General features: G+C 48.8%; 1 protein-coding gene across 2 annotated transcripts in view; it reads right to left on the bottom strand.

Annotated features, from left to right (window-relative positions):
- Nucleotides 1–22,329, bottom strand: part of BSN (bassoon presynaptic cytomatrix protein) — a 93,030-nt gene extending 70,701 nt beyond the window's left edge. For both annotated transcript variants that reach the window (XM_071550607.1, XM_071550609.1), the window contains exon 1: nucleotides 22,085–22,329. In XM_071550607.1, the coding sequence (XP_071406708.1) occupies nucleotides 22,085–22,245 (161 nt within the window). In that variant the 5' untranslated portion in view covers nucleotides 22,246–22,329. The remainder of the gene's footprint in view (nucleotides 1–22,084) is intronic.
- Between the last annotated feature and the right edge of the window lie 2,579 nt (nucleotides 22,330–24,908).

Raw genomic sequence — 24,908 nt, 5'->3', positions numbered from 1 at the left:
CACAATAATAATAAAGCAAAGCACTAAGTGGGGGACAAATCTGCTCCAGACTAAAAAGCAAACTGCTCCTGGCCCGCAGCAGGCACCTGCCTTAAGTGCTGTTGGCAAGTGCTGCTCCTCCACTGTTAGTTCTGACACCCTTGGATCCGGATTTGGGGTTTGTCTTCTGATGCTGAGGGCTACAGAGCTGCTGCCCCAAAAAACACATGGCATCTGTAGCTGGTGGAGGTGGGAGAGCTCAGCCCCAGACACCAGAACCTTAAATTTAATTCCTATAAAACCAGCATTTATATATTAGAATACACACTGTTCCAGTGGTGTATTAAAGAACTCTGAAACAACATTATTTGAAAAACTTCATGTATATATGGTCAAATAAATAATTGTTGTTTGGAACAACAGAATGGTTATTCTGCCCACAGAATCTGTGGCCGCTCTATCCCTGGAAGTGTCCAAGGCCAGGTTGGACCAGATTTGGAGCAACCTGGTCCAGTGGAAGTTGTCCCTGTCCGCAGCAGCGATTTGGAACAAGATGGTCTGTAAGGTCCCTTCCATCCAAACCCATCCTGTGATTCTATTCCACTGCAAAATTCAAAATTTTACCCCCATTTTATATGAAAAAAATGTTTGCCACCAAGCTGGAATTCTGGCTCTGAACCGGCTCTGACCACAGAAATTCCACTCTACCAGTTTCACTTCCCAGCTCAGTGAAGAATGGGAATAACTTACAGCAGCTCCTCACAGTGAAAGTGTTTAGCAGAGTACTCATAGTTACCACCTATTTCTGCAGTTGGTGTTAGTAGCACTGGCACTGGCTTATTTAGTTCAAGCACCTTTCTCTAATAGTGAAATTCTGAGCTGGATTTTAGCAGCAAATCAACACGAGGAGTGCCACACCTCTGGATCTCTGCTCCATGAAGGAGCTGTCACACAACACAGAGACAAGCTCACTACCTTTCCTACCCAAAACAGAGTCTGTGGCGCTCTTGAATACACAAAAACTCCAGGGAACAACACAGCAGGTGCTGTTATGTTGCCCTGAGCATCATTCCTGGCACAGAAGAGGGAGAAGGGCAGTTGGTGCTCACTGCCTGGCAGGTCAGTGCTGTCCAGAGGTGCTCTCCCAGCCTGGGTCGGAGCTCCCTCCCGCTCCCTGCACTTTTTCAGGTGCAAAGTAATGCCAGGAACCACCTCCGTCCCACTCCCAGCAGCAGTTTCACTCCAAACACTTATATCATCACTGCATTTATTTATTTTATAATCATCCCAGATGCCTCAGCCTCCCTGTGACACAGGCTGGGCTGTCTCTCACTTGCACCAGTTGAACGTATCCGTGAAATTTTAAGACCAGAAGAAATCATCTGGTCTGTCAAATACAGTAACTCAATCCAGGAGAGATGCCTCAGGAAAGAACATGAGAATAGTCATATGGAATCAGACAGAGGCCCACGCTCGTTGCATCTTCTGTGAGGATGCTCCAACATTTCTGAGCCCTGTACCCATCTATGAACCCTTTTTTGTTGCTGTTACACAAGCCCAAACTGCAGCTCAGCCCCTGGTTTTGACTACAGCCTTTATCACTGATAAATATTAACTGGCACCAAGCTGTAAACAGGTTCCAAAGGAGTTCCCCCCAATGCCACTAGATCATTTATTAACAATTAAATTGAAATGCCTTAATAAGGCACGATTTCCCCCATTTGATGGGGGCTGTATTGATTTTGCATCACCCTAATTACTGAATTAGAAACACTGGGCGCTGTTGAGTCAAAGTTCTCCACAGGGCCCAAACTCAGCAGCACTCTTTGTTATGAACAGAGTAATAAATTGGTACAACTAAAGAATATTAAGTGTGTTTGACTGAGTTTATTAGCAATCATACTGTCAAGGTTTCCATTTATGATATTCTTTCTATGAATGTTTTATTACAAGAAGGACAGGCAGGAGTTCTATTAACCTGCCTGCAATCACTGGCACGGTGGGCAGCTGGAAAGATGCTGTTTTCTTCCTTTTTTCATTATTTTTACGTTGAAAAATGGAATCTTCTTTCACTTTTCTAAAACTGTCTCCATTTTCCAGCACAAAGCTAAGTGAGCACCAACAAAAATTAACCCTCAGCTCCACAAAAGGGAGGAGGTAAAGCTGCAAGGCTGCTTGTCACGGAACTCAGAGCTAAAAATCACCCTGAGACATTAATCCATACCCAGCTCTGCCTCTCCATTAGACACTTCTTCTGATTAAAAAGGCCCAGAATCTCCCTTGTTCCACTTAGGAACAGACATGAGTATGAAATCAGCCTTTCTGTTTAGGGCTGGTGCAATGCCCTGGGAGGACATGGGTAAGTACTGGGAGGGAAAAGCTGTCTGAGATGATCAGAAACATCATCAGCACAAGGTAAACCAAGGATCAAAGCCATTCACCACAAAACCGAGCTCAGGGTGTAAGATGTCACAAGCACCTTGGATTTTTTATGCCTATTTTTTCCCTTCTGTAAAAATTAACTTAAAAGAATTGGGAAGGCTTTAAAAACAAAGTCCTGTTTACAGCCAAAACAAATGTTAGACTGTCTGCTGGTTAATATTTAATTTCGGAAGAAAACATGATTTGTTCTAAAACAGACTTTTGATGCCATGGTATCACCAGGGAAAAGATGTCAGCAGCTTTAGGGAAGATGAAAGCAATGCAATGACATAGCATTGGTTTACAATACCATTCCAGTAAATCAGTGTAGCCTCCTTATTTGGGAATTCCCAGGTAAAGTCAGGGTCTGTAGGAGGGAATTGTTCTAAATAACTGAAGCAGGTTCATCAGTGTCACTAAATCTTACAGGCAAGACCCAGGCTCGGAGCCATCGTCCCAAGAGATGTCAACAGGCCCTTCTTCACAGAAGGTGCTAACTTGGGAGCAATAACCATCACAAGGTAAATGCCAACACCGTTAATGTCTCTGCTATAAAATCAAGCAATAACAATATTACACAAAATCTACACGCACAGCTGGTAAATCAAGTCTTGTTGACTTGTGTGGAAAAGTTCAAGGGAGAGCAAGTGTATTGGTTTTCTCCTGATTTATTTGTTTTCTTCCAGTTTCACATCTCCCCCTTGAACACACTGGCCACATCCATCTGCTCAGCTGCCACCACCCCCTGGCAGCGCTCACATCCACAGGGGCTTGGCATTTGTGGTGCAAGTAAATCTTCCAAGAGATGCTCCCCTCCTATGCAACTGGGAAACTTGGATTGCATCCTTTCCTCTGCCAGTGGAAATGGGCCCCTGCTCACTGGGCAACTGATCTAATGACTGCATTGTAGTAGATAAAGAGAACACAAAAATAAGTGGCAGTACTGCCATCGTTTTCCAAAGCACATGCCCTGCTCAGGCTTTCCAAAGAGGAGCTGGGTTTGTCCATGGAAGGCAGCTCCCAGCTGCACATCCTGATCAAAAATCAGCAAAATGAGGACAAGCAAGTCTTTTCCGTTAGTTAAAAAAGAGGGAAAACTGGATAGAAAAAGAAGGGAAATGACTGCTTACCTGCAGGAAAACCAAGGGAATGAGAAGCAAACAACTCAAGATAAAGCATGAAAAAAGGGAACATGTGGAGACACACCTAAAAGAGGGAGGCTGGGCTGACCAACAAGAATCAGAGCTGTTCAGCTACGAGCAGAGATTTGACCTAGTTGGTTCGACTGAAACCTGATGTGAACATCCACATGACTGGTTTCAAGAATCACTGAGTATAACCTATTTAGAAAAAAAACCCAAACAGGTAGCTAAGCAGAAGGGCAGTTGCACTCTAGGTCAAAATGGCACTGAGTTTGACTTGGAAAGACATCACTCTGAATGGTTATGGGCCGACATAGGAATGGCATGGGATAGTATCAGATATTAGCTGGTGTGTACTGCCTGTCAGCACGTCTGCCTGGAAAACAGGACACACAACTGTTTAATAAATAAACAGAAAAAGAAGTGTCTGATGTGGAGGGTCTCCAGTTTCAGCTCCGTGCACTGAAAATCCCACACTACCCATGCTCAGATACACCCCGAGCTTGGGAGTTTTGTTGGGGGCAGCTTCATAGCTCTAAAAGTGCTACATCCAGCATGGGGAATTCTGTATCGAGCTCTGCTTAGACAAAAAAAGAAAAAAAAAAGAGTTACAGAATTAAAAACCAGCACCTGCTTAAATCCAGGTAGCCCTGACTTAATTACATTAATGTCCATGCAAGAAGAGGATCATGCTGGAAATGTGTGTACTGGATGGTTTAAAAACAGCGAATGCCATCCAGCTGAAACCAAAACAGAAAATACGAAATGGTGACTAGAAGCTGTCAGAGAGTATTTTATTAGATGGCAACAGAAGCATTCTTGTGAAAGGCCACAGTGTTTAATAACTAGCTTTTGTGAGCAGTGGAAAAACCCTGTTCTCCTGCAGCTTTGTGCTCCAGGATTGCTTTATCCCCGTCAAATAAGATGCAGATTCTGTCAGGCATTTTCCCAGTGACTGAGGCGTCCCTAATGCGCATCTTCTGATGCTGACAGAGTACTTGAGCTCCTGCTTGAGGCTTCCACCCGATCTGGGCAATCATTTGGGTCCTTAACCTTCACCCACACACCTGCTCTCATAAGACAGAATCATAGAATTGATTGGGTTGGAAAAGACCTCCGAGATCATCAAGTCCAACCCTTGGTCCAACTCCAGTCCCTTTACCAGATCATGGCACTCAGTGCCACGGCCAATTTCAGTGTAAAAACCCTCCAGGGATGGGAATCCACCCCCTCTCTGGGCAGCCCATTCCAATGCCTGATTACTCTCTCTGGAAAGAATTTTTTTCTGATCTCCAACTTAAATTTCCCCTGGCAGAGCTTGAGCCCGTGCTCCCTTGTCCTATTGCTGAGTGCCTGGGAGAAGAGACCAACCCCCACTTGGCTGGAACTTCCCTTCAGGGAGTTCTAGACAGTGCTGAGGTCACCTCTGAGCCTCCTCTTCTCCAGGCTAAACACCCCCAGCTCCCTCAGCCTCTCCCCACAGCACTTGTGCTCCAGTCCCTTCTCCATCCTCGTTGCTCTTCTCTGGACCCGCTCCAGCCCCTCAATCTCTTGCCTGAACTGAGGGGCCCAGAACTGCACACAACACTCAAGGTGTGGCCTCACCAGTGCTGAGTACAGGGGAAGGGTCACTGCCCTGGGCCTGCTGGCCACGCTATTTCTGATACAGGACAGGGTCCCATTGGCCTTCTTGGCCACCTGAGCACACTGTTGGCTCATGTTGAACAATACAGAGCAACGTGATATCCTTGAGTCCTCTGCCTCCCTGTACACGCCACTGGGGCTGGGGCTCAAGGAGGGGCTGCCAGGCAGGTGGTGGCATAAGCCCCTGGCACTCAACCCACCAGACTAACAGCCTTCCCCAGAGGAATGATGCTGCTGTGGGGTGAGCAGCGCTGTGTGCAGTGTGCCAGCTGCCTCCTCTGGCCCCGGTTTGGCACGAGATCACACACCTACAGCTGCTGCTGGGTTTCCCCTTCATTTGAAATGCAGAGGTCTATGCCACCCATGGAAAGACAACAAGAACAAGGAGTTTTCCAGTTTACATAGTCACCAAAACCCCAGTTATTCTCTTATTAACACCATGTCTAGTTCAGCTGAGAACCAGCAACAGGCAAACACATCAATGTCGCTTGCACTGCTGCCCTATGAAGCACGGCTGTTCAGAAGCCTCTGCCATCTTGTTAACTGAATCCTACATACCAGAGGAGGGGTTTATGACTGATTTAAGCTCCAAATAAGCATTTACTTGCTTATTTTCATTCCTGGGCAACTGCCTTTTTGTAAATGTTTGTGAATCATTATCAATTGCAGTTGGACTAGATGATCATTGAAGGTCTTTCCAATTGGAAATATTCTTTTTTCTCTCCTATTCCATTCTATGCTACCCCATTCTATTCTAGTCTATCCTATTCTTTACCATTCTAGTTTTGCTATGTGGCAAATAATACTTCATTTGCACCTAACTTGGCCCTGGTTGAGCCACGAGCAATTTCCCTTAGGGTGCTTTGCAACACAAAACCAGAACAATGGTTGTTCCCACCCACCAGCCCAACATCCTCAAACTTCTCTCCAGAGAACCCCAAGGTTTGATGCCTACCAGTCACCCTACATAGACCAAGATGAACATCTGCAACTGAATGCAAGACAACTGATCCCCATAGAGTCCAAAACAGCCTCTATGAACCCCAAGACCTGAGCTGGAGTCAGGGCAGAGTTTTGTATCTCTCATGAGCTCTTTCAAGCTTGAAAATCCCTAAGTGACTGCAGACCACGACATGCTGCTCTGTGGAGCTGCTCTTTCAGCTGCTGATGCCTGAAATGTGTGACCCCCACTGTCAGGATCTTGGCCAAGCCCTCCAGAGACACCAACATATTGGCCTGACAGAAGAGTCTGCAGATAATGACCTCAGTCCCATATATATCGAAGAGATTTCTTCTCAGATAGCTTTACAGGAGCAGGCACTATGCAGGCTCAAAGGTTTGAATAGGTTTCCTTTTCAAGGGATATAAGTGTTGCTGAGAACATTTAAGATCTTGAACTTCAAAGCATTAAAGTCTCTTGGGGATAAGGGGGTGCCTGATATCATTGTGCTTCAGTGACAGGGAAAATCTGTTCCCTCTGTGATAGCAGAAAACAACATGTAAATCTTCCAGAGACAGAGTAGAAGCCACTGCTTGTTCACAATGCCATCAGCTGCATGGCACAAGAGGAGCAGGACAGCTGCTACTGAGAGTCAGGAGGTTGCAGAGCATGAGCCTTGGCTCCACCATGCCTGGGATGAACATGGCAGCAAGGCCATGGGATATCTAACCTCACTCTGCCTCTCTCTGGGCACTTGGGAAGTATCTGGAAGATCCAAAGCAAGAAGGAATGGGTAAAGTCAGAAAGTCCATCAGTGCAGGAGTCCCTGGGGAGATCTGGAGGGAGAGGAGGCATCAGGCACCCCAGCTGCTGGCCCCAAGGACACTGCCCAAGGGGAAGATGGTCAGCAGGTCTGGGGTCATTAAACACCCCTGGTTAAGAACAGCACACTGCACAATAACTGAGGTGATGGGGATGGCCATGCTGCAGAATGGACAGTAAAGCTTTGCTGCTGCCTGCAGAGCTCCTCTCCTCTTTATTGCAGGACTTGGAAGGCCTGCAAGGAATGATGAAAAGCTCTGCCATAGAGATACAGCCCTGTGACCAACACCAAGCAGCACACAGGGAAAAAAGCACATAATGTCCCCAGGAGTCCTGGTGAGGTGTGGGCTACACCCAGCTACTCAATGTGTCGCCTCCATATCCTTCCCTTGTCCAATTGATTGCCATCAGCAAGTCATTTATGTGTGTTAAAATCATATAAAAAAGCCATGACAATCTTGAAAACACTGTGAGCAGCAGAAAGGACAGGGATGATGGAGAGTACCCCAGGCAAGGAGCAGCCACTCCCCTCTGCCTCCACCCACTCACATCCTATATCCAAGCTCCAGCAATTAAAAGGTAACGAGCTGATTGCCAGTCACATTTAACTGAAGGCCTTTGTCTCGGAAGAGCCACCACCATGAATTACTGTGCTGTATTTATGAAATGCCAGCAAAGCCAAAAGATAAACCGTGGCAAGAAGCTAAGGAATTCTTACAGCACATGGGTTGTGAACGCTTATCTTAAATCTGCAATTATAACCCACCCCCTTCTCAGAGCCTCTCTGATTTTAATTAGCAGAAATATAATTTTTTGTTCAGGTCATTAAATATTCCTTGAGGCAACACAGAGTGAAACTACCTGCTCTGGACTTAGTCCTGCAACACCAGTGGTGCCTCCTCTGAGGAACAAACTTTCAGTAACAGTGGCCATAACGAACTTGGCTTCAATCTATTTGCAAAGCTGGAAAAAACACACAAATACATGACTACCGTAATTTTTAGATATCACTGGGAAAAAATAAAAGTTAGAAGATCTGTTAGAAAGAAATTAAAAGCAGCAGGTGGAAGGTTAAGAAAGGGACATTTCCACGGTACCTGTTAGCAAAACATGCACTGTCAAGAAAGGGTTTAAGACATGGCTGTAACATTAAACATGTCATTAAAGAACCAGCTACAGGACGAAAAAGGCAATACTTGAAAAGGTAAAAATTTTATCTAGATGAGGAAAAACCAAACACAAAATTTTAGCAAATTAAATCTGAAAACCTAATGAAGCATACAAAAAATTCCTTAAGGAACAACTCATAAAAATATTTTCTAAAATTTTAGGAATATGAAATCCTAAAAGAATCTGGAAAAGTGAAAGAAGAGTGAAATGCAGCAGAAATAGTTAAGGAATGCAAGACTAAAAGAAAAGATAAATCAAACCTTTGCCACGTTGTTTGCTAAGGTGAAATTTATGAAGGTTCTCCCACCAAAATCCTTTCATATACAGGATTAGTCTGAAAAATTGCCTCAATAGGAGAATTGTTAAGATAAAAATCTATAAAAAAGGGGAAAAAAGAAGTGAAATATGATAAAATGAGGGGAAGCCTTCTTGTGGGTTAATAGCTGACCAGGATTTAGGATGCCCAGGATAGAGGCAGATGGTCAGGTTTTCACAAGTAGAGGTGCAGGATCTTGCCATGGGATAAATGGGATATATTCATAAACAGCCTGGGAAGGAGGGGGATAATGAAAGGACAAGCTTGCTGAGCCATACAAATTTATTCAGAATATTCAAATGTAAAGCTGAATGCAAGGAGCTGTAGAAGGCTCTCCTGAACTGGATGTCTTGAAATGCTGTGGCAGGTGAAATCCAAGGTCAAGAAATGCAGAGTAAGGCACAGAAGAGAAGCCAATCATAGCCACACGTAGTGATGGGCTCTAAATGAGACACTGATGCTCTGCAGGGAGTTCTGCAAGCCAGTTTGGACCGTTCTCAGCAAACATCAATTTAATGCTCATCGACAAATATAGAGCAATCTACCCAAAAAAATATACAATTAAGTTATTTTGGGAAAAATGCATTTTGGAAAGCAATTCAAAGAGAAGAGCAGAGGCAGCCAGTTCCCTTGACTTGCTGCTGGCTTCCTTCCCCCAGTGGCACAAAGATCTGGTTTTGCAAGGCTCTCCATTGCATTCAGGCTCAACTCCATCCAGGAGCTGGAGCAATTCCTGCAGGAAACTGCTCTGACATGAGCATAGGTGGGTCAAAAGGGAGTCAGTCCCAGGGGTCTGGCTCCACCAGGACAGCATTCACGGTCATGTCCACACCACCCAAGGGTGCCCGTGCTACTATGAAAGCTCCAGCAGCAAGAAGTTGGTATTCAACCATTCAACCAAGCTGAGAGGACTGCAGGGCCCCTTTTTGTGGATGAGATCCACCCATGTTCCAAAATTAAAAACTGATGCAAAAAAATGTATCATTATCCATCTCCATGACAGCTTGAGTCAACGCAACTCAGCCCAGAATGAGGAACAACACTCGTTCCAGACCTAAAAAAATAGGGAGATCCATCAGATAGAGAAGGGCTGTTAAAAAAGAGGCAGTAATGACAGACCAGAAAGAAACTGCTTTGTATTTTTAGAAGAAGGAAAGAGAAGCCCAGTTAAAACAGCAATTTCCAGGAGAGGAAATCAGACTGCCATACTGCAGAGACACGAACAGCTCCTGAACTGAAAAATCCTGACGTTGCACCCTCGTGAGCCTGGGCAAATGAGGCATGAGACATCTTTCTGTGTGTCCCCGAAAAACCACAGCACTTTTATCCATCCTGCCGTTGTGTCTTTGCACTCGGAGCATTTTGGCCATCTCATGTTAGTCCCTCTAACTCTTCCCCAGTTAGGTCCTTACTTCTACATTTTTGTGGTTGCCTCAGGTTACCAGGAGAGGGGATATCTGAGGTATGGAAGAACAATCAAGAGAAGAACATTTGGGCAGGACTGAGGAAACAGCGATCAACTGATCCCCCTGCAGAGCACCAAGCAGTGCAAACGTAAGTGTATACATGGAAAAACTGATGAGCCCGCACTTTCCTGGGAGGAGAGATTCATGTCCAACATGAATAGATGCCTTTTAACAAAAACTTCACATCAGGTTGTGTTTCTCAGACACCCCTCTCGCCTGTAGAGGTTTATCCACACCAGCACACATTGCCCAGTAGTGTCTGTTATTGGAGACAAGACTGATTCCAAGTGCCTGGTGGGGACCCTGCACTGGGGCTGGCACAGGACAGGGTTGGTGTCGGTGTTGGTGTGTCTTAGATTTGCACTTTCTGGTTTTCTGAGATTTGAACTGGAAGCTGAAATGAGGATGGCAAACCAAACTCAGAATTAATCGCATTTTTGTGTGTAAAACTTGTTATTCAGAACAAGAAAGGTAAAGCAAACCCAAGAAATAATACATTACCAGAGAACTGTCAGAGACAACGTTAACTTCAGTATTTCAAAGCTGCTCAGTTTAAATGCACTTTTGAAATAGGAGAGTCTGAAATTCCCCTGCCAAATTCTTTATAGGATCAAAGGAAAACCCTTCTCCAGAGTCTGCAATTCTTTGAGGAGCCTTGTCCCTGACTCCATTTCCCGCTGCACACACCTCAGCCCAGAACATTTGTTCCCAAAGAGACAGAGGCATCTGCATATTTGATGTATCCGTGCTCGTGGAACCCTCGGAAGGCTTAGCTTGGCAGAAATGGCAGCAGGTAAAATTTAAGGCTGAGAAGCTTAGTTGATAAGTAAAGCAGATTTCAGACATGTTGACGAGTAGAAGGCACTTTATTCCTACCCAAAGCAACTCGTTCATTTTTGTTAGTGTATTTCAAGGAAAAATGAAGATGTGATATTTTGTTAATTCAGAGTGTTCGGGCCTGTACTTTCAGTTAATAATGAATCAAAATTAACTTGGTAATTAGCAGCATGGGTTGGGTGAAACTGAATTGTACAGCCAATAGGAATCCTATCCTAATTCATTAACCAGTGCTTAACATCCATTAACAATGCAGGAGGAGGAGATACTGGAAGATGAGGAGGGCAGATAAAATACAGCAGAAAAGGGACACGTAAGGAGACAATTCTTTAGAGTTCCCTCCCAGAGAGATGTTTCTGGATGCCTTATTTTCACCAAGGCAGGTAATCACTGGCATATAATGAAGTGATAGCGATCATCTTTTCCACTCTGACAGGAACTGCTGTTCTGTCACAACTGCAGTGTGTAACCAGGCAAACTACAATGGTAAATGGGCTTTACCTGCTCTGAAAATCATCACCACCACGAAAGGTTTGATATAATACACTCTGTATAAATGGGAACAATCTCTTCTCCTGGTGTACTACCCAGCTAAAGGACTCCCAAGCAAAACAACTTACAGACAAGCAGGAAAAGGAGGAAGGCTTGGAAATTTCCACTTCTCAGGACTACAGACCTGCCCTGAATACAAAGGGGTGGTCAGACCGAGTCACAGCAATGAGCAGCGCCCAGTGTCACCTCCTCATGTCTGCCTGGCCCCGCACAGTGTGCTCCAGCACAATCTGCTGCAGACATCTCACAGGTTTGTATAGAGCCAACGCAGCCCATGGATGTGCTTGAGCCTGAGAGCAGTTCCCCCACCCTTCCAGGAGCCATTCCCAGCAGAGGAAGAGAGGAGCATGGAGAACGTCTCAAGAGCAGCATTCCAAAGGATCGCTACTGACACCTGCCCAATGTGTTGGGAAAGCCTGTGAGGAGCGGGGAAAAAGAAACCCAAAATACGGTGGCAGGAGACAACAAAGCTGATATGCCAGAGAGGAAATACAGGAAAGATCTGCTCACTTTGAGGACAACAGGAGGTTCTCTGCAACCTACTGCTGGTCCTACAAGGACTATATTAATGGGTCCCCAAACTGGAACCCCACAAGTCCCAGACTGGCAGTCAGTAACAATGGAAATTCACAGAAGCACAGAATGGTTTGGGTTGGAAGGGACGTTAAAGATCATCTCATTCCAATGCCCTGCCATGGGAAGGAACACCTTCCACTAGATCAGATTGCTTCAAGTCTTGTCCAACCTGGCCTTGAACATTTCCAGGGATGGGGCAGCCACTTCTCTGACAAATTACCAGAGATGAACTACTACAATAGGCTACAGCAAAATTAAAATGGAAAATAATACATGTACTCCATCCTGAGCATGGTGAGAACAGTTCAGACTGTGTTTAAGCCAACCAGACTAAACCCAGCCTGGCAGTGCCCAACTGCAGCACAGCTGTACCTGGAAAGGCTGCAAACCACCACTGGTTACTCTGGCAGTTAACTGGGAGTTTAGTGCTTAAAAAAAAGAAAGAAAGAGAGAAAAACCCCAACCAAACAACAATTTGTCTCCCTAAGAAGATTAATAGGTGCATTTAAAGAAATCAGGCTGTAGGCTTAATGAGAGACAGGCAGCAAAATCCTAAATGTGAGACCTCCTACAGTTTTTCAGTCCAGCTGTACAATCAAGTAATAGTTTATGTAACTAGGATTGAAACAAAATAAATTAAAAGTAATTTCATGTTTCATCAAAAAAAAAGTACAGTTTGGAAATGACGTGGGAAAAGATCTAGTTCAGATCTGCATTTTCCCCAGCCTTTCATGAGCTTGGTATTATCAGCTGATTTGGGGTTTTTTGCAAGAGGAAGGCAAATTACCAAGTCCCCTAAGAACTTATTATGTATTTCCAATTTTCAACTATTCCTATTCTATAACTCATAACTTCACATATCTATAACTGAAATGTTTTCTTTGGGAGATGAAGGGAATAAAAAAAACCATGCTGTTTTTCCTGGGCTGCAATCTGGTTTTTCTGGTTAAATAATAATAATAAAAAAAGTGGTTAACAGCTACAACATGTCAATCTTTGAAAGTAATTCCCACGCACAGTTCCATCCTCTTGCAAACATTAAATATGGCAAATTCTCTTTGCACTCCTCATGTCTAGACTGGTGAAGGAAGGGCACAAACTATGAACAGACTTTCTCTCCTACTGGGAAACCCGTGGCAGACCTAGTTGTGTCTCAGGTGGGGTGGTGAGAGGTGCAGGACACTCTGGATTCATTTAATAGCTGAAGAAGATGTATCTAACATTAATCTCACACCCACATACAGCTTTCAAGGATGGAGCATCCTGAGAAGGAGCACCCCGAGTCCCATGCCAGAAGTGTCTCTGTGCTTCAATCATCTCCTAACAGACCTCAAAATCCATAAATAAAGGCAAATTTCAAAATAAATCCCCACATGATGCTACAACCCAACTCTGCAAATGGATGTCCACTGGAACCAGGCCCTGAGCCTCCCAGCCCCACACGCTCTCAGCAGCTGGAGAAGCCTGTGAGCCCCCACTGCCAGGCAGGACTCAGAACAGGCCAGAAAAAATATTCTATTGGCAGGTGAGGAACAAAAAGTGGTTCAGAGGCTGCTCTCAGCTATTGACATCTGGCCTCTGTGAGAGCCCTACCCTGTAAGACCTACACAGCCAACTGTGCCCTCAGCACCCTGGAGGGAAGAGGGCCTGTCAACCCCGGGCACTCTGGCTGAAACACAGGATTTTGTCACATCTGCACCAAATGACATTTTGGTTCACGGTGATTTTGGTTCTGCAACCCTCAGAGCTGCTGTCAAATCCTCATCTGAAAGCTATTCAGCACCAGAAACTTTGTCATGTCTGAAAGACTGCGGTCCCTGTCAGGTCCTGGAGCCAAGTGAAGAATGGTTAGTCATACCTGCCCAAACACCCCCAAAATTCAGCAACATTTCCCATGCAGTATTTTCCATACAGCATCCACTTGCTCTGAGTTTAATTATAGCTGTCAAAAAAGGGAGAAACCCTCCAAGAGGAGGGCAGGACATGCTCTTCTCATAAGCAGCACCTAAGCATGACCAGCAGATGTTCAGATGGCTGCAGGTGTGGTGGGCAGCAAGTCACAGGCAGGAGATGACAACCTGCACCTCACAGAGGGCTTCAGAAGCTGCAGGACATCCTGGGCAGAAGTCAGAGCACAGCACTGAGGCCTGCTGTCAGAATGAGACACCACTGAGAAACACAGCAGTGGTCTCAGCAGTGTTCAGACAGCAGAGGAAAAGCTTCTCATGCTTGGAGGAGCCTGTGCAGAGGTTGCTGCAACTCAGGAAGTCACTGCACAACTGCCATGGAGTGAGAAGACTTGGTGTCCATATGATGTCTTTCCTTACTACCTGGCTGTGAACACGGAGAGGCATTGTGGACAAGGTCAGCGCCATCACATCATCTCCAAAGGCTCAGCTTTGAGTCTTGATCATCTTGTCAGTGTGAAGCCTTTACCTCTTGCCAGGGTCACTCCAGGCCCTCTCCAAAGCCCCTCCCCAGCTCTCTTGGCCTTTAGGTACTGGAAGGGGCTTTAAGGCCTCCTTGAGGCTTTCTCTCCTCCAGGCTGAACAACCCCAGCTCTCCCAGCCTGTCTCCACAGGATGAGAGTATCTCATTTAAGATCTCAGCGTCACCTTGTTAGTGGGGGTGCAGTGGGGTGTCTAATAGTGTCTACCAGCAGGTAATGGCCCAGAGGTCTCCCCTGGTCCTGTGCTCCCACCTTTGCTCACTGGTACCTCACACACCCCACTACTGTCAAGTGGCTCCTGGACAACAACAATCACCATCAGGGAGCACTAACAGTCCTTGAGTGGAAACATTCATCCTGCTGGTCTAGGGAGAAGGTGTAAAGGAAGTGAGAGGAAGCTGAGGACAGGCTGCTGAGTGGGTTTTCAGGAGGGACTGCTGCTGCAGTGGATGCTAAGGCTGGGGACATGAGAGAGGTCTGGGGACAGACTGGGCAGGAGAGGGGTTTTGTTGTAGCTCTTGGAAGATGCCCAAGCCACTCAACTGCATTAAATATATGCACATTTTTCTTCTATAGACAGTGACCTAGAAACACAACTAAATCATTTTTGACAAAAGAGAATGCACCAAACTATTTAATCACATCTTCAGGGGGGAATGAAGCTAGTAAGAATGGCTAATCTGCTGCTCATCACAGGAACTATAGTTTTGGTCTGAGGGAGACTGTATTTTTAGAGGCAAGGCTTTTATTTAAGCCTTCTGTGATCATATATTCCATTATACCCTCTGATAAACTGCTTCCACACTTATTAATGCTCACTGTTAACACACATTTCATTGCCACTTGGCTAGCTTGGACCTCTAAACTCCAGATTTTGTTTGCCATGATAACAGTCTCTACCACCCAGCACAAGCAGCCAGGCTGGAGGCACATGCCCTCCTCATCTCCAGCCAAACCATGGCACTTAAATGAATTTTAAAAATAGAAAAAACAAAATAAAAATCACATTCAGAGGACTTTTCTTGACTTGCCTCCTGGGGAGCTCAGCACGGGCAGGGATTTGCTGTCTCCTGCCCCATCAACCCCTTGTCTCCAGTCTGTTAATGATCTGGGGTCTCTCTTTGATACCTAACACACACTAGGAAAGCTACAAAGAGGCCAAGAGTCAGTGAGACACCAGCACCAGTGTGATTAAGTCATCTTTGATATTAAACACAAGTAAAACACGGGTGAGGAGCCCCCCAGGGACGTGCCTTCAGCCTCATTGTCAAGCACAGCTCAGCGTTAACAGGATGCAGTGATGCTGCTGACTCTTGTAGGCTCCTCAATAGCTCATTGGAGGTGCTGGTGCTCTCAGCAAGGAGCCAGCTGACTGTACTCATAAAAACCTCCCAGCACCAGGGACATGAAAAGCAGTATGGCGTGCCCAGTGATGACTGACAGGCTGCACAGCAGCGCCTTGGGGTCATGCTGGAGCTCAGCACCTCCGGGCACTAAAAAAGACAAAAAAACTTGTTCATAAGAACAGTCGTTCCCACAGACTGATGCAAAAATAACAAATCTGTCACTCAAACAGACATTTCAAAACACAGTGATGGCTCAACAGCAACGATCTCAATCTCAAGAAGAATAACAGTTTACAATGTGTGGGACTGGGATGACCACCAGCACTTGCTGTCACTCATGAGCCAAAAAAACCACGAGGAATGTCCCAGAGTGGCAACACTCATCAGCAAAGACAACATGACAATCTTTGTGCCACATTTAGTGAAAAACCAGAATGCCTTTACCATGGAGCCACTTCACCCTACCAGCTCTTGAGAAGCCCTGTTTGCACCCTGACTGCCTGTCCTATCCTTCCCAAGGATGCTAATGCTCCAGGAAATTAGTCTGATACTGGAAATGACTTCTGGAAAAACACCCTTGGCCAGCGGTGAGCCCTGGTGCCAGCCCTGGCTGGGGAAGCTGCAGACAGTTGGGCAGAGAGGCTGGGTGTGTGGCAGACAGGCTGTGGTGTTCTGCCAGGTCCAGATGCACATCAAGTATTCCCCAAACTCATATAAACCGCAGGAATATGCCACAGCATTGACTATCTGTTTGCACTGAATTGGAAACATGACGGGAAACATCAAGTATGTGCTTGATTCGCACAGCAGAGAAAAGAAACAGTTTTATTCAGGCACGTTGGAGAAGCAAAAGTGGAGAGGCAAAAGTCAGCCCATTGTGGTGTTTGGTGTGACCCGTGGTGTGGAGGGACCTGCTGGCCCCAGTGGTCACTCACACTGTGGCACCATTCCTGAGCACCAGTAGAACAATCATAGAATGGTTTGGGTTGGGAGAGACCTTAAAAGATAATCTTGTTCTAACACCCTGCCATGGGCAGGGACACCTCCCACTAGAAGGCTGACCATCAGCACTTGGATTTCCAGTGCAAAGGAAATGACACTGGCAGAGCTGCAAACTGTGCCAGAAGAAGCCAAAGAGTGCTCCAGCTTTTCAACCAGCACAAGCCAACACAGGAAAGGAAATCAACCCTTCCAAATTCTTCTATGTCCTTCCTTCTGAGAAGTGGACTCTGAAGGGACATGCTCAGGATCCCCTCACCCAGCAAAAGCAAGGGGTAAAGAGCCATGCCCCCAGCATGCCATCTAAGCTGGTTCCAGAAGTGAGAAACCCCGACCTGTGAAGGAGATTGCAAATCTGTGTATTTGTTTTGGAAATAAAGGCATTAATATTTGATGCCAAACACTGTGAATATTGATGAGCACATTCGCAGAAGAGGTTTTGGAGTTACTTAAGCACCCAGAATTGTGCTGTCTGGATTGAGTGGCCTAATGGTTGCTGTCAGAAGCCCCGTGGGGTATTTACCACCACAAATATTTTGACTTGATCCATCATATACACCATTTTCTTCTTCTTTTACCTTTTATTTTGCTCACATAAGTTTGATGAAGTTGAAATGTTGTGCATCTGTTCTTCCCCATCTCACTCAAACCCAGCCTCAGCTCCCTCTTGACCCTCCAAATGTCTAAGACCAAATACTATTCACTAAGTACAGGTGTCTGGCAGACTTTTCCAGAGCACCAGTCCATGGTTCAGCCAGGAAAAGCCTATTCTGATATAGAATCGTAGAATCATAGAATTGATTGGGTTGGAAAAGACCTCCGAGATCATAAAGTCCAACCCTTGGTCCAACTCCAGTCCCTTTACCAGATCATGGCACTCAGTGCCACAGCCAATCTCAGTTAAAAAACCTCCAGGGAGGGGGAATCCACCCCCTCTCTGGGCAGCCCATTCCAATGCCTGATTACTCTCTCTGGAAAGAATTTTTTTCTGATCTCCAACTTCAATTTCCCCTGGCAGAGCTTGTGCCCTTGTCCCCTTGTCCTATTGCTGAGTGCCTGGGAGAAGAGACCGACCCCCACCTGGCCAGAACTTCCCTTCAGGTATGTGAGTTTTCCAGCAATGCTTCTGATGGTGATGCCTCTGCACCCATTCTTGCTCAGGGCTCAGGCCCTTTGGGGAGAGCAGAGCATGGAAAAGAGCCCTGAGCTGGCTCCCTGGGTGAGCACGAGCCCTGTCCACAGCCTGACTTTCCATCACACAGCCTGGTTTTATTTCTAGCACAGCTTTATGAAAATGGTCATTGACTGCTCATTCCTGCAAGCTTGGGAAAAGTGCCCATTTAAAAAAGAAATGGGCAAACTTGCTTTTATTTTTTTTAATTATCTATATGTATGTACTTATTACCTCTTATTGTGGTGGTACTTAGGGCAAGCAAACAAGCCCATACCCAGCACACACAAGTGAGAAAAGGCAGAAGGGAAGATACGCCCTGCACTGGTTCTTCCAAAGTTTCTCTAATTTAAAAGGCTCTTTCTTTCAGTTCTGTTCCTCCTATACTCTTCCCTGTCACCAGATTTTTTACTTCAAGCTCCATCACCTGCCAAACAAAGCGATGCTGAATGTGCAGTGGGGCAAATGGGATCAACACTCACCTTGACGTTGTTCCAAGCCAAGAGAAGGCTCTGGGGGAGACGCAGCCCATGTAGGAGGTGCTGCCATTCAGTACTAGAAACTTCTCTTCTTAGTCACTTCAAGACCTTCAGCTCGCAGCAAGCCTACCTTGAAGCTTAAGAAATACTGGGGTATGGCCTATGGTGTGGAAGAAAGGTCCCAGCATCTCTGCCGGGGTGCCATGGGAGCAAACTCCCTCCCAGCTCTGCAGACCAGCACTCAGCCTGGCTGCTGGCAACGTGCATCTCCCAGCTCTGCAGAAACAGTGATGACAAAAGCACTGCTGCTCCCACTGACAGCCCCTGAATTTGTGGCTGGTCCTCAGTGCTTCACAGGAGACCAACCCTCTGACCCTCTCCCATCCTTCAGCTTGAGCTCATGCATCCAGGTGTCAAAAAGAGTCTTTTACGAGCTCCACAGCTGAGCAGCAGAGAGACTGAAAACCTGAATGAATCAGGCATAAATCACACACAAATACGATTAGAAGCAGAAATAAAGTCTCTCTTCAGGATACCAGGAAAACAAGTCATTTACAGCACTGTGTCCCAAGCTATGGTTCTGAACTTGGGATCATCCCTGTTCTGCCATCCCTTTTCACCCATCCATCAAGCTGCACCGTGTAATGAGCTTGTCCCTTGTGCTTAGGGGGTCTCTCTGGAGGAGCAGACTAGGACTTGCCAGGCACTGGGAGGTTTTTCAGTCCAAATCCAACCACAACGAATTGGGGTTCCTTTGATCCTACAGGTTAATGCTGCTCCAGCTTTTCATCTCCTTTGAGGCCACAGGGGCTCTGTTTGTCTGGGCAGACCAGCAGCAACCCTTCCCTCTCTCCTCTGATGCAGCCTCTCCTTGCACAAGTACCAGAGCAGGGCACAACGCCTCAGGTGAGATTCCAGCAGCACCTGGCACAGGGGTGAGGTCTGCACTGAGAACACCTTGCCTGATGCAATCCTGTCCCACACTGGCCTTTTCCAGGGCTGCATCCCTCTGGCAGAGCCAAACTACCCCATGGCTGAGCACTCCTCCCATCTTCCCTCCAACCTCGCTCCTCTGTGCCTTGCTGAAGTACACAAACAGGAAATCAAAGTTTATAAATAGTGGTAGATGTTGCAACCTGGTGAGAATGTTACTTCTATGGGATGGTTTCTACTCCCTGAAGTCTCTCCATAGCATATGCACAGTTCCATAGAAACTGTTATTATGGATTTAAATAGAAGACCCTGAAATCCAGGGTACCCCCTAAACGGTATTCAGAACATAAACCTTTGTTACACAAAGCAAATTGTAAACAATGATACAGGAAAGTCACACTACTATGGTTTTCACTGGCTTGCATGTGGATTTAGGTTACTTAATTCAGAAAAAAAATAATTTATGAGACATTGAGAGAAACTCACTTTCCCTGGTCACTTGGGATTTCTGAAGCAGCTCCTTTCTCACCACACACTTGCTGCTCAGCCAGCACGAGCCACGCTGTGTTAAACCTTACACCACATCTGGTCTATCTTACATGCCCACTCTTGCACCTCATAAAGACAACTTCCTTCTTGAGGCCTGTTTTTTCCTTCATTTCCACTTTTTTACCTTGAATTAAAACCCCTCAGTGTTATCTCAGCTCCCCACACCTCTCCTACGCTCAGGTTTTAAACACTGGCACAGCTCAGCATCGTCCCCATCCCACTCCCGCTCCGCAGCACAGCCCTGCTCGGCCCACCTCTTTAATTGCATTAATTAATTGCAAGGGAGGGCAGCTCCCCAACAGCAGCTTCCCAGGAGGCCCAGGAGCATCAGCTCAGCATGCCAGGGCTGGAGCACGGCTAGAAAAAACAACCCAGTGCTTGTGGCAGGAGAGGAGCGCGGATGGGCAGCGCTGCCAGACTGTGCTGCTCCACCCACCAGCCCCATGTGCTCCAGGACCCCCACATTCCCCTGGGACCCCCAGTCCTGTTCAACAGAAAACACAGACCCAGGGGGTAAGGGGAGAGCAGTGCCAAAATCAGACAGAGACAGCAGACCTGCATGGCTCCCTCCTCTCGTCTCGTTACAGCAGCCTAAACAACTCCGCAGGTATTTAATTTTGAATTGCTATGAGCAGCTACAAACAACTTCTCACTGGCAGAGTCTGAAGCAGAGGGGTCGGCGACTCTCTAGCAAGGGAAACTGGGGAAAACCAGAAGGAAAATAAGCACGATTTCACTCAGTGGTATTTTTCCATGCTCCCTGCATGAAAGCTGACAGGGATCTCACAGACAGAAGCCTGGCCATGGCACAGCCACCCCGCAGCATCCCTGAATCCATCCTGGATGTTACGCTGCCGCCTGCGAGCAGCGACAGCAGCCCAGCGAGACGGAACCCACCGCCAGGCGAGACTGCAGCCTCCTGCCTGGATTTTTCCTGTTCAAAGCAACACGACTGGCGACACCAACAGTGCTTCTCACTGCCCAGGAGAGGCGGAGAGAGCCCAGGATGCCACCAAGCGCCGAGGGCAAACCGCCCGCTGAGTCCCCGTGTCCTTCCGTGCAACTTTCTGCTCTTTGCCTTTATCTTTCCAGATAGAATGATATTTTAGGATTAGCTTTTTTTTAAAAAAAAGGAGTATCTCCAACCCCATGCCCACTTCCAAAGCGTCTCCCTCCCGGCTGGCGCTGCCTGGCAGAGGGAGAGTGGCTCGGTGCGGTTCCCCGCAAGGTTTTGCACTGATGACTCCTGGCAGGGCTGCACGTCCCTCCTGTTACATAACGACCTTTCCCATTTGGTGCTGGTTCTGTTTGGGGGTGGCTACATATGGGGTGGCCACACTTGGGGTGCTCACATGCCCCGGTGCTGTCAGGCATGTGCTGCCAGGCACCACTGCCCCACACTGACCTGACTCCCCAACCCTGAACCACATCGTTCCCTGCTCCCAAGCCGTCTCCCCTCACTGCTAGACCTCTGCCCAGCAGGCAGCACCCCACTTTCTCCTGTCCCCCAAACACTGCACTCGTCCCTGAGGGCACACTGTCCATCTCCTGCACCCAGCCACAATCTGCACCCTCACCCTGCCCAGCACCAGTGGGTGTCCTGGAGCTGCCAGTTCTCCCAGGGCTGCACCCTCCAACAGTGACCTGCCTCAGGTGCCTCTGTCATCTCCTTGAGCCCCGCTGCAACCTCCCTCACCTGCCTTCTCTCTGCTGCCCACACCCCACCACCACACCTGCTCTCCCCTCGGCTCGAGCCCCTGGCACAGCCCTCTCTTACCTGCCTGCCTGTGTTTGCCTGCAGGTGCCCCATAGACCTGCAGCCCCTGCCCTCCAGACACCCCTGCAGCCTACACAGCTGCACCAAAACCCTGCACCCATCATGTCTGGACCCCATCACCTGCACCCCACACAGCTGCCCCCATGAAACCTGCCCCATCACACCTGCCCCCATGCAACCTGCACCCACACCTGCCCCACCACACCTGCCCCCATGAAATCTGCACCACCACACCTGCCTCATCACAGTTGCCCCCATGAAACCCGCACCCACACCTGCTCCACCACACCTGCCTCATCACACACCTGCCCCCATGAAACGTGCCCCCCGCACAGCTGGACCTCACCCCTGTCCCCCGCACAGCTGCCCCCGCTGCCCGCAGGGCCCCTGCACACGCTGCACTCAGAGCACCCGCCCCGCACGTACCCGCACCCATCCCGGCGCCGCACCCGCACACCTGCACCCCCCGCCCTGCCAGCCCCCGCACCCCGCCGCGCCCCCGCGCCGCGCTCTGACCTGGGCCCGGCGGCGGGCGGGAGCTGTCCGCCGCCGCCCGGTGCTGAAGGCGGCTTGGCGGCGGCGGCGGCGGGCGGCGGCGGGGCCCCTGCGGCGGCGGCGGCGGCGGGCGGCAGCTGCCCGTCGTCGCCGCCGCCCTCCAGGCTGGCCTCGTTGCCCATGTCGGGCCGGGCGGGACCGGGACCGCGGCCGCTCCCTCAGCGCAGCGCCGCCCCCGCCGCCGCCATCAGCCCCGCGCCGCCATCGCCGCCCGCCCGCACCGCCCCGCGCATGCGCCGCCCCCGCGCCCGCTCGCGCCGCGGGCACGCGCGCGCCCTTCCGGCCAATCGCCGCCCGCCCCGCGGGGCCCCGCCGGCACGTGCCCCCCGGCCCCGCCCCGCCCCGCCCGCCGGCCAATCGGCGCCGCCCGCGCCCGCGCCCGCCAGGCGGCGCCACGCGACACCGCGCGCCAGCCGCCAACGAGCCGCCCGCCCGCCGTGACGTCACGGCCAGGTCGCCAATGGGCGCGCGCGCCCGCATGAGGTTACACTCTTCAGCCAATGGGTGCCCGCTCGCCCGTGACGTCACGGCATGCGGCAGGACGTCACACACCACCGACCAATGGACTCGTGAGCTGCTCTGGGATGTCACAGCAGGAGACGCAATGAGCACCTGCCCTCCCATGAGGTCATGGGCTGTTCCAGGATGTCACACCCTGCCAGCCAATGAGTGTCCCACACCAATGTGAGGTCACAAACGGCCTGGGGACGTCACAGCCTGACAGACAGTGATCACTGTCCATCCCCGTGATGTCAGGGGCTGCCCAGGATGTCACAGCCTCCCAGCCAATGACTATCCTGCTCCCTGTGAGGTTACAGGCAGTCCTGTGATGTCACACACTCCGGGCCAATGAGCACCCTGCAAGCTCCTGAGGTCACAGGCTGTCATAGATGGTCACCCACAGCCAGGCCCTGAGCACGTGTCACTCTGTGAGGTCACATGTCACAGGAGCAGACTGGCTGTGGTGTGATGTCATGGGCTCTCTGATGAGGCAATGGAGCCTCATCCAGTGAGCACCCTGTGCCCAATAAGCCCTGGGAAATGGCACCCCTGTCCCTGCCCTGCCAGCTCTGCACTCCCAGCAGAAGGGGGTCCCAGCGGCTCGAGCTCACTGCTGTCCCACAGGGACCAGGTGTGGGGGAGGAAGATGTTATAAAGCAGGAAAACAGCTTTGGAGGAACTGAAATCGCTGAGGAAGAGTAAAACAGCTTCAGTTCTGGACAAGAGCAACACAGATGTGCAATAAACCAGAACAAAACCACCTCAGAAACAACTTCCAGAAGCAGCAAGTCAATGGAAAATGAGACTGCAGGAATGGATCAAAGGGGCCAGGAAGGAGCAGGTGGCCAGAGCAAACAAAAAACTTATTTTGGCTTGTTTGTTTTCTTTTTTTTCCTGGGTTGATTGTGTCCCCCAAACATGGGAGATGCAAAGTATTAGCAGAAGTTGGAGCAGCTCCAGCACAGGTGGTGTCCAGCCAAGGTACCCAGGAGAGCAGGCAGGGGATGTTGGCTTAGGAGATCATGGCAGGTGGATGAACATGGCTCACAGGTACACAGCAGGCAGAGCTACCACTGAGTGACATGGAACTCAGAATCATTTGCAGTGGAATGGACCTTAAAGACCATCTTGTTCTATGCCCTGCCATGGGCAGGGATACCTTCCACCATCACAGGTTGCTCCAAGTCCCATCCAATCTGCCCTTGGACACTTCCAGGGATGGGGCAGCCACAGCTTCCCTAGGAAATCTGGGCCAGTGTCTCACCACCCTCACAGGACAGAATTTCTTCCCAGTATCCCATCTAAACCTACCCTCTGTCAGTTTGAAGCATTGCCCTTGTCCTGTCACTCCAGGCCCTTGTCCAAAGTCCCTGTCCAGCTCTCTTGGAGCCCCTTTAGGCACTGGAAGGGGCTCTAAAGTCTCCCCAGGGCCTTTTCTTCTCCAGGTTAACACCCTCAGCTCTCTGAGCATGTCTTCATAGCAGAGATGCTCCAGCCCTCACAGCATCTGTGTGGCCTCCTCTGAACTGTGGGAATGGTTTGGAACATCCACATTCCATATCTCAGAGCTGGATGCAGCACTCCACGTGGGGTCTCACAACAACGGAACAGATTCAACTCCCTCAACCTACTGGTCCCACAGCTTTTGATGTGCCCCAGCTCCTTTGCCCCCCTACAGAGGCACTTTTTGGGCCAGGATGAGTTTATTTTCCACTAGAAATCAGATCAAAGCACTGGGGAGCCACATACACAGCAGAAGTCTGACAAAAACCAACTCCAGCTCAACACAGGCACTGCTGTCTAGCCTGGGAGTGACCCTGGGCCAGACAGCCATGGGGCTGAGCTTCACAGTCAGGTTAGAGCTGGGGCTGTAGCTGAGCAGGGGACAGGGTTGCCTTTATCAGAAGCAAATTCCTTCCCCAGGCTCTGACATGTCCCCAAACTAGGGCTAGAGTGGGACAGCCTCAAAAACCCATCTCAACCCCTCCACTGCAGGCTGGGACCTGCTCTGCCTTTATGGGCAGACATAGTACCAGCTCTCCAGCACCCCAACATGGAATCCAGCACCCCATTCCTCACACCCAGACCTTCACTGCCACCCCCTTAAAGGGTCTCCTTTCACTTGCTTCAGGTCAGAGAGATCCAGAGCAAGTGTCACACCTTTACACACACAGGGTACCTACCTTGAAGGGACAAGGACAGCATGCAAGAGGCTCCCTGCAGACCCTCTCCCAGGCTTCTCTGCTGAATTAATCCCCTGCTTCCTTCTCCCCAAGTTTTTTCA

This window comes from Pithys albifrons, chromosome 3, assembly GCF_047495875.1.
Source record: "Pithys albifrons albifrons isolate INPA30051 chromosome 3, PitAlb_v1, whole genome shotgun sequence".
NCBI classification, from domain to species: Eukaryota; Metazoa; Chordata; class Aves; order Passeriformes; family Thamnophilidae; genus Pithys; species Pithys albifrons.
The sequence above is the reverse complement of the archived record's forward strand: the minus strand, read 5'-3'. Positions and strand labels throughout refer to the sequence as shown.